This window comes from Biomphalaria glabrata, chromosome 1 (assembly GCF_947242115.1).
Source record: "Biomphalaria glabrata chromosome 1, xgBioGlab47.1, whole genome shotgun sequence".
In the NCBI taxonomy this organism is placed as follows: domain Eukaryota; kingdom Metazoa; phylum Mollusca; class Gastropoda; family Planorbidae; genus Biomphalaria; species Biomphalaria glabrata.
This window is the reverse complement of record NC_074711.1, coordinates 88,123,071-88,135,541: the sequence shown is the minus strand read 5'-3', so window position 1 is coordinate 88,135,541 and position 12,471 is coordinate 88,123,071. Positions and strand designations below refer to the sequence as shown.

General features: G+C 36.0%; 1 protein-coding gene and 1 long non-coding RNA gene across 5 annotated transcripts in view; one reads left to right on the top strand and one right to left on the bottom strand.

The window, feature by feature from the left end:
- LOC106065019 (arrestin domain-containing protein 3-like) overlaps positions 1–12,471 on the top strand; it is a 56,709-nt gene that overhangs the window by 41,265 nt on the left and 2,973 nt on the right. For all 4 annotated transcript variants that reach the window (XM_013223750.2, XM_056018404.1, XM_013223749.2 and 1 more), the window contains exons 4-7: positions 3,527–3,750; positions 6,476–6,658; positions 11,456–11,638; positions 11,809–12,004. In XM_013223750.2, the coding sequence (XP_013079204.2) occupies positions 3,527–3,750; positions 6,476–6,658; positions 11,456–11,638; positions 11,809–12,004 (786 nt within the window). The remainder of the gene's footprint in view (positions 1–3,526; positions 3,751–6,475; positions 6,659–11,455; positions 11,639–11,808; positions 12,005–12,471) is intronic.
- Positions 8,358–10,111, bottom strand: LOC129924247 (uncharacterized). Its single transcript, XR_008776248.1, has 2 exons — positions 9,349–10,111; positions 8,358–9,026 (listed from the first exon to the last, which is right to left on the bottom strand). It is a non-coding gene; the product is annotated as an uncharacterized LOC129924247 (long non-coding RNA).

Genomic DNA, 12,471 nt, shown 5'->3' with positions numbered 1-12,471 from the left:
CAACTGTACAGCATTTCACCTTTCATTATCTTATGTTGTATAATAAACTGTACATAAGTTTACATCTAAATATAGTATTTGTTGCCTGCATTATAACGCTGTGCTCGTAGTTTATATGTGCAAGTAAGGATTCTCAAACCATAAAAATCCCCTAGACATCCAAAACGGCCAAATCTTAATCCGACTTGTCACAAACGCTATCTACAAACTTTTTCTTTCTACAAACAATAAAGGGGACTAATTCATTTTGTAACACCTTATGCTTCTATCCTTTGTTCGAGGTACCAAACAAAATAATTAATTACCAATAGTTAATTAACTAATTTTTTAAAACTTGATTATTGTGTTGGCAGGTGAAAAAAATTATTGTGCAAAATTTCAGCTTGATCCGAGATTGGGTGTGGGAGAAATAACGTTTACAAGCTTTTTGCCAGACAGACAGAGAGACAGACAGAGTGAGTTGATATAAGCTTTGTAAAAAAAATCAGTCAGACGCTCAAATATTCAAAGTGTGGCTTTGTTCTTTAAAAAAAAAATGTTTTCATTTCGTAAGTATTTGAAGGAGGAGACAACCCCGCAACCCAAAGCCTTTGACGAGAAGCCAAGACAAACATGTGATATTTACTTCCCTTTGTTTTGTAAACAAGCTTTTCAGTTATTTCTACGTTCCTGCAAGGCCTGGATTCTAGATGAAAAAAAATGTATTTACATTCAGAGTATCGCATGATCAAGTCTCCATGATTATTTGTGTGTACGAATTTGTGTATACACTTATTCAGTGAGCTCTGTATTCCATTGCACCGCCTGATAGTCTCTGTTAGTTCCAAAGACATTTATTGATTTGCATTATTCATGTTTAATTAAAGATACAGAAGATGTTTGTGCCTACTTCGCAAGTCTTTATTTTCTGCTCTTTTTCTTTAATAGTAATATAATAACTTATAAGTGTCTGCATGGTTGTGTAGCGTGTGATTACGACTGACGTCATGATGGTCGCGGGTTCGAATCCTGCCTGATTCTATTCCTTGCTGCTCTGTTTTGACTGGGTTGTGATAGTTTTCATTTGTAAAGGAACATCTGAAACTTAGAAAGCAAAGCAAGCAAACATATATTATTGCCCTTTAGATTATTATAGACATTACGCTCACTGTAAATTCTTCGGTTTTCTGTTTGGCTATTCTGCTTTCTGCGGTTTTCTGTTTGGCTATTCTGCTTTCTGCGGTTTTCTGTTTGGCTATTCTGCTTTCTGCCCCTTCTCCTGTTAATGAGAAGGGGCGAGTAACTGGCGCCTTAACCAGTAAGCTTCGGGCTGTTGGGGGGGGGGGGGCTCGTTAGCCATGGCTGGCTACCCACCTAGGAGAAGGAAATCTCTGAATTCAAACCTCTGTTGCCCTGTAACTATATCTAATCAGGGGAAAGGCTTCGGGAGTCAACCCGGAAGACCCTAAGGCAGTTTGCAGCATCCAGTGCTACACCCTGGCAGAACCCGCGACGCCGCTGACCCCAAACTATATCGGCACTGCCGTTCCTTTGAATACATCAGCTGCGTGGAGAGGGGGGACTTCTTTCCGACCACAGCAAATGCCCAGGCATTCCTCATTTCCATGAGATGATCTATAATCGCTTTGCGACTGAAGGAGGCCATAGTAGAAGTACTATTCTGCTTTCTGCAATGTCTAAATTTAAACCCATTTCCTTGTTTCATCTAGTGGTGATGTCTGGCTGGAGGAGATAGTCACGAGGAGATCTGATGGAGCGTCCTTAGCAGTTTACTGCGTGTCTGTTACGTGCGCAGCGTAGTGTGCAATGTGGAATGGTGCGAATGTGGAATGGTGCGAATGTGAAATGGTGCGAATGTGGAATGGTGCGAATGGTGCGAATGTGAAATGGTGCGAATGTGAAATGGTGCGAATGTGGAATGGTGCGAATGTGAAATGGTGCGAATGTGAAATGGTGCGAATGCGTGTTGAAAGAGGACGAAGAAGGAGGTTACAAAAGGAAGGAAAGTAAACGATGTGATAATTATCACATTATAATTTGTTGTACCAAGATTAAAGTTCTCATAATCTACTATATATGGTTCTGTTTTGGTGTATGGTTAATCTCAACCACTCGCAACAGTGTCAAAGATACTTTCACTTTGTCAATCCATTGCTTCCTCGGTCTTCCTTTTCAATAATGATTATAACAATGATATAGCTTTATCATTGATGCCCAACCTTTTTCGACCAGGTCAATGGTCGTATACATTTATTTTTCAACACGGCATGTCACTTTCTGATTTAATACTTATTCTTGCACTATGGCTACATGACACCCTCGTTAACCGTGGGCCACAGAAACAGATGACCTTTACATCATCTGCCCTATAGATCGCAAGGTCTAAAAAAGGGAGTGAGAATAATGAGAATCAATTAATTATATTCTGCCAAGTCATTGGTTTTCCTTGCTGACTCAGGCAACCCATTCCATGCACTAAAAGCATTAGGGAAGAAAGAGCATTTGTAAGCGATTATCTCTCAACGCTAGATCAATATATAGGTAAAAAGAACTGTAGGCCTACGTTAAAAGACTTTAAAAGAATAAAAAAAAATGTTAAGCTTTTCTTATTCCATACGCTAGAAAAAATTCGTACAAGTTCTCCTTCTTTCCTAGTGCCATTAGAGAATGCAATGGGTTGTCTGAGCCAGCCAGGAAAACCAACGACTTAGCAGAGTTGAAGTCATTGATTAACATGCATGACTAGATTAACATATGAAATGCGTAGGACGTAATTATCTTCTTTTTTTTTATGTCTGTAATATATAAGATACTGTTGTAAACCTGGTGGTGACACAGATGGGGGTAGTGCTGTGTGTTTTTAGCCTACCCAAATCGCCACAGTCCAGCGCTGGGCGAGCGGTCAACCTTGACCAGTGACAGTACACGCCAGTTCGGCAAGGACCAGTGTCGTAAATATTACGCACGCAAGTCACGGGCGAAAGTGATCAACTGGAGTGGTCAAGAAGATTCGAGGCCAGTAGAGACACTATATAAGAGCGAGTGTGTCAGAAAGGCTGCACTTCACGTTACCTCGCAATGTGACCAGTACGAGGCGAGAAGTCAGACGGAGCAAGACTAGGCTTTTGTAAAGACAGTGATAATCGCCAATAGCGATGTATTTGGAATTAAACTGACTGATACTTTGGAACCCTGAGTTGTGAGGTTCTTTAAGTTTGTTGTGTCGTGTGGTGCAGTGAGAAGAGAGCCTGGATAGTCGGAGAGATCGTAACAATACGATAAGATAATGTCCTTGTCAAAGGAGCATTTAATTGTATCTAGCCATTGCGAAATATTCTATCAGACAAACAGGTTTTTAAGTTTTATAATTTTTCTACTTTGTGGTCAATGCTAGCTTGGTGACGACCCCAGCGTTTATATAATGGATCGACCATTTTAAATAAAAATATGCGAGTAGCCTATTTAACTTGCCTAATTCTCACAATTAAAACAAATACAAGTTGCCTATGTGTAAAAACATCCTCAGGTAACCAACAAGATGAAGAGAGAACTCTAGAGTCAGGTCAGTACACGTACCCCTTTCAGTTCCACATACCAGCCTCCTCCCCCAGCTCGTTTGAAGGCCAGTATGGATTCATAAGATACTGGATCAAAGTTGCTATCGAGCGGCCATGGAAAGAGGATGTGTCGGTGAAAAAACTGTTTACAGTTATCTACCCTGTTGATCTGAACAGAGAACCGACGGCAGACGTAAGTTTCATTGTTTGAAAGAATCACTGACATGTATAACATTCCTTCGTTTTCTGAAAAAAAAAAACACAAAAAAAAAAAACCTGTGTTCAACCTTTCTCAAAGAAACTTTGCCTTAATTATAACATAATTTTTAATCGTTAGTTTTTCATTTATATTTTTAACACTATTTATGGAATCCAAATTTAGGTAATGAAGTTTCAATAAAATCAGTCAGTTTCACAGATTTATACATAGCTATATGTTGAGGTTGTTTTTTTTTTCAGAATTAGTGTTGCCTACAAACATTTTAAGACTTGTAAACATTTCTTCATGGAGATAGAATTGAAGATGCGTCAGGTTTTCATTCAAGTCGGCAAGGGGTTTTGATTCCGGGCGGGACTCGGCGTTAAAGCGTTTTATGGACTTTTACTCTTAGTAAGAAGAGATAATTTAAGTAAGGCTAATATTGATGCGTTTTCTTTCAGAGCGCACTATTCATCCAATAAAAAAAAGGCGCGGGACTTTTAAATCTAATAATACAGAGGCAGCCCTGGCCAATAGTATTATGCAAGGGACATTGTAGGTAGGCCTACATACTGCGCGAGGACGTTTGTAATAAAGATATTCTTCGTGGTAAGACGTCTCTGTCGCGGACGTTTTCTTCACACAAAAGTCGTCACAATAACAAAGTGCAATAGACGGAAGAAATTCGACCATTCTGAGACGAAAAAAAATCTCGAAGAATCACACTAGCGGAGACGTTTCAAAGTGTTTTCTTTAAAACGTTTTGACCCATATGGTTGCATACGACCCTCGCAAAAATAACTTGAACAGACTCCTTATGTGAACATTAACACAATAGGCCTATAACAATTACTAAAATATTCACATATTTAACTTGAGTTAGAGATCTAATATTAATGAAATAAACTGATATTTAAACGGAATCTAGCTCACCACAAAACAACGTCTTAAATTTAAAAGATTGTCTGCCATTTCACATTAGCATTACACTAATTTCATCATCCTCAACTACCAATCAATCGCTTAACCTTTTCTTTCGCCGCTAAGGAAAGGAAACACACACATTCTTCAACATCCCTTTTTATCAGGAAGTTGCGCCCCCCCCCCCATCCCCGTTAGAGGGAGCTAAAATTTGAGAAACGCAGCATTAAAATACAAATGATTAATAATGAAAAACAGAATATCTGTGGCATTTTACGTCTCGAGAGACGATCTTTTCCCTTTGCAACTTCTTGTGTGACTAAAGAGGCCAATCCTTGATACACAGCTGCGATCGCAGGTTGGGCATATATAATCACCAGGCGCCGTTGCATTTTCACCATTCTTTCTGCTTCTGTTGCGTATGACATCTGCAATCTGTGACCCTTCCTTTATGCTCTCTCTCTCCATATGGATCTGTCCAGTGCCACCTCTTCCCAGTTGCCAGTGTCGATTTTGAAGAGCTTCATGTCGCGTTTGCATACATCCGTATAACGTAAAAGTGGGCGACCATCGGCTCTCCTGCCTTCTATTAGATCTCCATACAGGATGTCCTGTGGAAGTCGACCTACTGGCATTCTGCGAACGTGGCCAAGCCAGCCAAGGCGTCTGCTGCTGATCTGTCCAATGGCTGTGTGAAGCGTCTAGTGTGGTAGCTTGACTTGTTGCCACCGCTGGCTAGCATCTGTGAAAGGGGAGCAATTTTGTAAGTCTCTCTTGCCAGTACATAGCCTCTCCACAGCAAGTCCTATGTAGTAGGCCTACCTCCTCGTGGTGGCAGATGGAAACTGAGGCTGCGAAGCCTCAGCCTAAACTGCAAGGGTCTCGGAGGAGGAAAAACAAAATAATAGTAATAATAATTCAGTACGAATACTTGCACAATATTAAAAAAACACTGAAAAAAGAAATTTAAATACCGTTAGGCCTATATGTAATTAAATATTAGCAGTTTTTTCTACTATTAAATATTTATAAAACAGATTCCGTTTTTAACTGATTTTATTACGAAAAGAAGATAATTTTAAATGTAGGTATGTTAAACTAGAACACAAATGAACTTAATGTAGATCTGCATCTAGACTAATCGGCCAAAAAAAATTCTACTCTCAACTAACAGCCATTTAAAATAAGTGACAATGTTTTAAAATTGACTTTCTATTACTAAATCTAATTACAGGGATGGCTGTTCGTCTGGAAACAAATATTATAAACAACCCGTGAAAATTCAAGGCCAGGAAAAGTCGGCGTCTATGGAAAAACCCGTGGGAATCCCTCGCGAACCACTTTTTTTTTCTTTTAAAATTTTCCAAAATAACTTCTTAGTTTACTAATATTGTTTCGATCTCACCCCCCCCCCCCGTAAGTTTTCAAAAGGTAATGGAATCATTAGAATTTAAATAATATTTTTTTTTTTTTATTGTTAAACCAAAAATTAAAGAAAAAAAAAAGAATCTTGGAATAATGACTTGGCCTCCCATTACATTCGGCCGCCGGCCTATGTGCAATGTGTGCATATAGGTAGCGGCGGCCCTGTAGATGCATAGTCTTGTGGTATCCGCAGAATCCGCTCTGGCCCGTCTTTTGATGCAAGAGTTTTAGGCTAGAGCGTTATCTTCAAATCTGAAGAACATCCGAAATGTGTAAATCAAAACAAACCCGAAAAGTGCAGACATTAATTATGTAGAATTTGTTCTCTAGCCAAGATATTTTTAAAAATAACTTTGTTACGTTTGACATGCAGCAGCCCATTCACAACAAGAGAGAGAAGCGTCTGTGTTGTCTTTGCTGTGTGTCAGGTCCAATAAGTGCATCACTAAGTCTCAGTCACAAAGGTTACGTACCAGGAGAAACACTATACGTCAATGCTGAAATATCGAATCACTCCAAGAGAAAAGTTGGCAGCACTAGTGTAGAATTGCTCATGGTAAGAACACTGATATGGATAATCTGTGCATGGGAATGACATGTGCACTTTTTTTCTTGTGTAGTTTAACCCCATCTATTTTTTTTTTTTCTAAATCTAGGTCTATTTGTTTTAAGTTGTACTTTGTATGTTATGTCAACCTAATGTGACCCTGCACACTCCTAAGTTCTAGAATATTGGTGCTGCCTCTTGTGTACTTTTACAAAACACTAGAACTGATGGGATATTTATAACAGTGTACTCGAATATAGATCTAAGTATGGCGATAGGAGCAGTAATTAAATTAAGCTTAAATACAGCGAAAATAACAAGATTTTAGCAAGGGTTGATTAGACATAAGTATTTTATAATATCAGCTCTTTGATATTTTAAAATCTACATCTCAGTCTGCAATTTTGGTTGCTATGGTTTCATAGAAAAGAAAAAGAGAAGATTCTCAGGTTACCAATATAATGACTGTTTAATTTATCCTAAGTGGAAAGTTTTAAGTTGTTTTTGATTACAATCGAGGTCTTCAATTAAAAATAGAACATTTCAGGAAATATGCCACTCTGTTTATCATTAATATAGTTTATTTCATATCATTCGCTGACTTTAACACCTCCCATATTTTTCTAAACAGATTAAGTTATCAAAGTATTGGGCATAGCCGCTGAGTTGAGAATGGCTACAAAAGTATTAAATCATTTTTTAAAATATATTTTTAATGTAAAATGCTAACAGACATATAATTTACCAAAAAGAGGTCAATTATCTAATGACATTTTACAAGGCAAAGGACCAGGAACTATATTGACTTGTAGGATTTAACGAGGCAATTTAAAAACCTCCCAAAGCACCTTGTAGCATTTTTAATTCTATATTTTAAATGAGACGTAAAAATAATTTAACTCCAAAAGGTTAAGGGGAGGAGGACCACCTGAAGCTATTTTTTTTATTTTTTAACCAAATGCATTCATATTTGGTATACATATATATGGAGTTAATCTAATGTAAAAAATGTAAAAAAAATCTTTAAAAATTTTTTGGTTGCCATGGAAACGCCGCCATATTGGATTTTTTAAGGTAACTTTAAGCCGTATCTACTCCTACAGTATTTGTTGAAAATGAATGAAATAACTTGAATTTAATACTTAAACAATGTATCTAGAAAGATATAGACTTAGAAATTGAATAAATCTTTTTACTTTTTAAATATTTTTATTCGAACTTATGATATGTTTTTTTCTATAAAAAATGACAATTTTGGAGACAAAATGTTGAAAATTAAAAAAATGAAGACAAAAATTGAAAAACTGGCTCTATATAATGGAACTACATTATGTTGTTAACATATATTCCAAATTTCATCAGAATCCATCAATAAATAAAAAAGTAGATACAAATTGAAGAAGGTGACCGAAGCAAAAATGTGATTATCGAGAAAAACACCTAAAAAGAAACAAGTCTTTTTAAAATGATTTAAACAGTATTCTCCATAGGTAGGGCCAATTTTTTCAATTAATTTTATTTCTCTGCAAGCTTAAGCTGCTCTCCTTAAGTGACATCTGTGTTAAATAGCTTTATTTCTCTTTTATACTGAGTTTGACAGGTTTTTTTTTAGGTCCCATTTTTTGCAAGTTGATGACTATGAATAGTAATGGAAACATGCAATCATTTTTTAAGTCATACAAAAATCCAAAGCCAAATTTCCAACAGATCCAAGGACTGAAAAGTTTATTCTTTTAAATTAGATACATTTTGTTTTGCTTTAGTTACTTTTGGGTGAATCGTCTCATTTGCATTCTGGGTGGCTCCCGAGAAGCGCCACTGTAAAGGCGTAAAATATGACAACTGCGGATACAAATGTTCCAAGAGATTAGCAAGTAAATCATATTTTAAGAAATGCTAACACATTAAATACTTTTACAGGAACTTTGTCCAGTGGGACAGCAAAGTTAAAATAACACCATGAAGAAACTCCGGTTGGGTGATGTGGTTTGGTAGAAGAAATCCAGTGGCGAATAGTGGCTAAAATGGCATTTCTTATTTTGTCCACATGATGATAATTTCTTATAGCTATTGCATAGCATGTAGAAAGGTTGTTTTTTTTATAGCATTCTTAGTTGAATTACCATAGCCCAGGTCACCTAGGCTGATCTTATCCTTACTTCAGAATAAAACATGGCTGCGGAGAGAACCAAGTAGTTCGAAAACTGTAAGGCCGATGAATTGTTCTGTTTTACGACAATACCTGGGCTCAGATCTGTTCATAAAACTCTCAAAAACAACCTGGTGTTTCCATCAGACAAGGTTGTTTATCTCTGTGTAAACTTCTGCCCTGATCTTTTCCATAAAATTTCAGTTGATTGCATCAATGCCGAAGAACCTTTAAAATAAAAATAAAAAAAAAGATTGTAAAGTCAGCTGAATTATTATTTTTAAATAGTTTTTCTAAAAAAAAATAATATATAAGTTAGTTTTAATAATATCAAAGAAATACAATGTGATTTCTTTTTTTATTTATCTATATCCAGAAATTTAAGTATTGTATTGTATAATATAAACTAGAATTAGCCCAGCCCTATGTACAGTAAAAAAAAAAAAAAGATCCATTGATCATTCATTGATGTTTGTTTTTTCTACAATAGTGATAACATTTATATCGAAAGTTAGATCTAGATCTATTTCAATAATAAAAATTATTTTACCTGGGTAGTTGAGTCTTGTTTCCAAAGTGAATGTCAAAGTGGTAACTAGACTAGAACTAGAACTTGTAGAGAAGAAAATTAGTTATTATCTAGGTCTAAGTCTAGATCAGATCTTGTAGTAGTGAAACTGTTGATAATCCAGCTAGATCTAGATCACATGTGTATTGCAAGCTTTGATAGGCTTTAGGCCTACTTGATTGAGAGGCACCAGTTTTCATGTGGTAAGGATGTTTTTGTTTAGATCTAGTTGATCATGTTGAACAGTTGATGGGAATATGAATGAATAATCAATTATATAATATAGCGATGTCGATAGGGCCTCATCTCAGCCTAGCCTGCCGGCTAATAGTCTTATAATGTCTAGATCTAGAATGACGAATCTAGACTAAGGTCTATTCTTTTTAGTTTTCATGCTAGATCTAGATTTAGAAGTTGAATAATAAGTCAACAGGTAGAGCATCTAAAACTATATCATCAATGAAACGTAAACAACCATGTTTTGTTTATGTTCAAACTAATGTCGATAGGGGCGGAAGCCCAATGTCGACCAATCATTTTGTCGGAAATAATAAGATACTATAAATAAATATATTTTACACTCTCGGTGACCACGGGTTTCCGTTCAAAGCCGAAACGCTATTTATATTATTTCGGAGATACGGTTATTTTAGGAAAGTGTAAGAAACGACGGTTTCATTGATGCCAAATATGCCTAGGTCGAATATGACTACTCAAAAGTATTCAATGCGTTACCAAGGGTATTATTTACATGTAAATTCGAAATTAGATGAAATAAACATTATACATGCTCTAGAAAAATGACTAAAAACAATATTTAAAGTTAAAAATTACATATTTCAATGTTCAAAACTTGTAGATAAATGGATAAACTTTCAAATAATGAAATAAAAAAAAGTTCGATTTTTTAATTTTAAATATCGATATTTTGCTCCCTAGTGGTGGTCCTCCTCCCCTTAATTAGGGTTTTGAATTAGAGTTAACTTGTTTTGTAGAGGGGGGTTATTATGCATATCTGACTGCCAGGTCATGCGGTTTGCGCACAAGATTCGACTGCCATTTGGACTTATAGATGGTCCTGGGTTCAAACCCTGCCTGCTCCCATGCCCAGCAGAAGGTTTGGACAAGGAAGTAAATTATCAACTCTGAAGGAACATCTGAAACATGTAAAACATTTTACAAACAGACAAACACTCACAATAATTAATTTTAAGAATGTAACCACTCTCTACTATTTTAATCAACTAGAAAGTACCCTAGTTTCTTACTGCTCCTCTAGTTGTCCCTCTGGTTCAGCTGTACATATAAAACACAATAACTTGGTCATCACAAACACAACACTTGATTATTTCTCATAGCATATCACACACATTGGCCACGGTCCTTGTCTATTATTATTATAGATTTTATATAGCGCTACTTTCATGCTTATAGCATGCTCAGAGCCGCTTTTGTTCCAATCTCATTTGTAGACCAGTGGGGGGGAGGGGGTATCTAGGAGTTGGTTTTCCGTGCTGCCTGTAGGCGCTCAGTAAACACAACTCTGCCCGAGTCGGGTGTAGAACCTCGAGCCCCCTTCTAGGTAGCCAAGCCAAGCCAAGTTCAAGCGCACTTGGCCTCTCGACCACACTTCCCACCAGAAATTAACACATTGGCACATACATTCCAATTGATATATATTTATAAGTAAAAATAATTTATGCACACATGTACATATTCATCCGTGACAAAGAGTAAATTATAATATCTCTTCAGTAGCATTTTCTACTGAATGTTTATTGTTTAATAAACTATTCTGTCATGGTCATAATGTGCTTTGATAACTTCAATCTTAATGTTTTAGTCTGTGATAATTTTAATTTGTATTCATTTATGACAACTCAAAAGTATTGATATAACTTTTTATAACAGTTCTAGCTATGGCCTTGACATTGCCAGTGCATTGCTCAATTTGTTAAACTCCCAATAAAACTAAAACATTGTCTAATAGTGTAATAGATCAATCACATTTAACTTATCAATCACAAATTTAATTAATAAAATAGGTCATAGGTTTATTAAATTTTTGTTCTGCTTCTCTCTTTCACAGACAACAACTTTTCACACTCCAATCAAATCTCGATCAGTGACCCAGCAGGTAGCATCAATACAACACGGTTCATTGAGACATGGAGACAATGATACCTGGGAAGGTGATCCCCTGGTTCTTCCCCCTGTTCCCCCATCCTACATGATTGGCTGCGGTATAATTGATGTCAGGTATACACTAGAGGTATGTAAAATATGGAGAAAAAAGTTCATATGAAATCTTAATAGACCTTCATAAGAGTAACAATAAAATCTGTGTTGTCAATCACTTACTAATCATAACATATTTTGCCAACAAAAACACCTAGCGAGATAAAATTGAAATAAATGTGTTGATTTCTTCCTATTATTTAGCTGCGGGTTTTCCCAGTGGGACCAGCATTTGAACTTTCGGTGCCATTAGAAATACTTATTGGTACAGTTCCACTCAACTCTACGATTGATCGTTATCTGGCTATGCATCAAATGACACCACCAACACCACGTAATTTGAATTTTAACCACAGAGGGGCTTCAGCCATTCAAGATAATGATATCCGACCAAGTTATTGTAAGTATTATATTTTCAAGGTTTTAAGTAAATCTAGCAATCATACAATTTATGTTTTATTATCTTAATTCTTTTCCTGTTGATTATATTTTGCTTTCTCTAATAAAATGAAAAAAAAAAAAAGGATTCTATAACTAAGACCTTATTTCAAGACATTAACTGCGTTTGATTAAGAGTAAGCTAAATTGACATTGGTAACTTGCTACAGAATGCTTATTGCTTTAATAAAAAAATAAATAAAAAACTATTCCGTCTTAGTCGTAATGTGTTTTAATATGTTTAATCTTAATGTTCTAATCTGATTAATTTCTTTATAGTTTGTATTAATTAATTAAATTGGGTGGAGGAGTGTTCTGCTGTAAAGAGTCCTGGGTGAAGTGATTAAGGCTTGAAGTTCCATATCAATATCTTATCTTATTTTAGGGAAGAAGTTTATTGGATACAAAGCTGCCACAAAAACTTTCTTA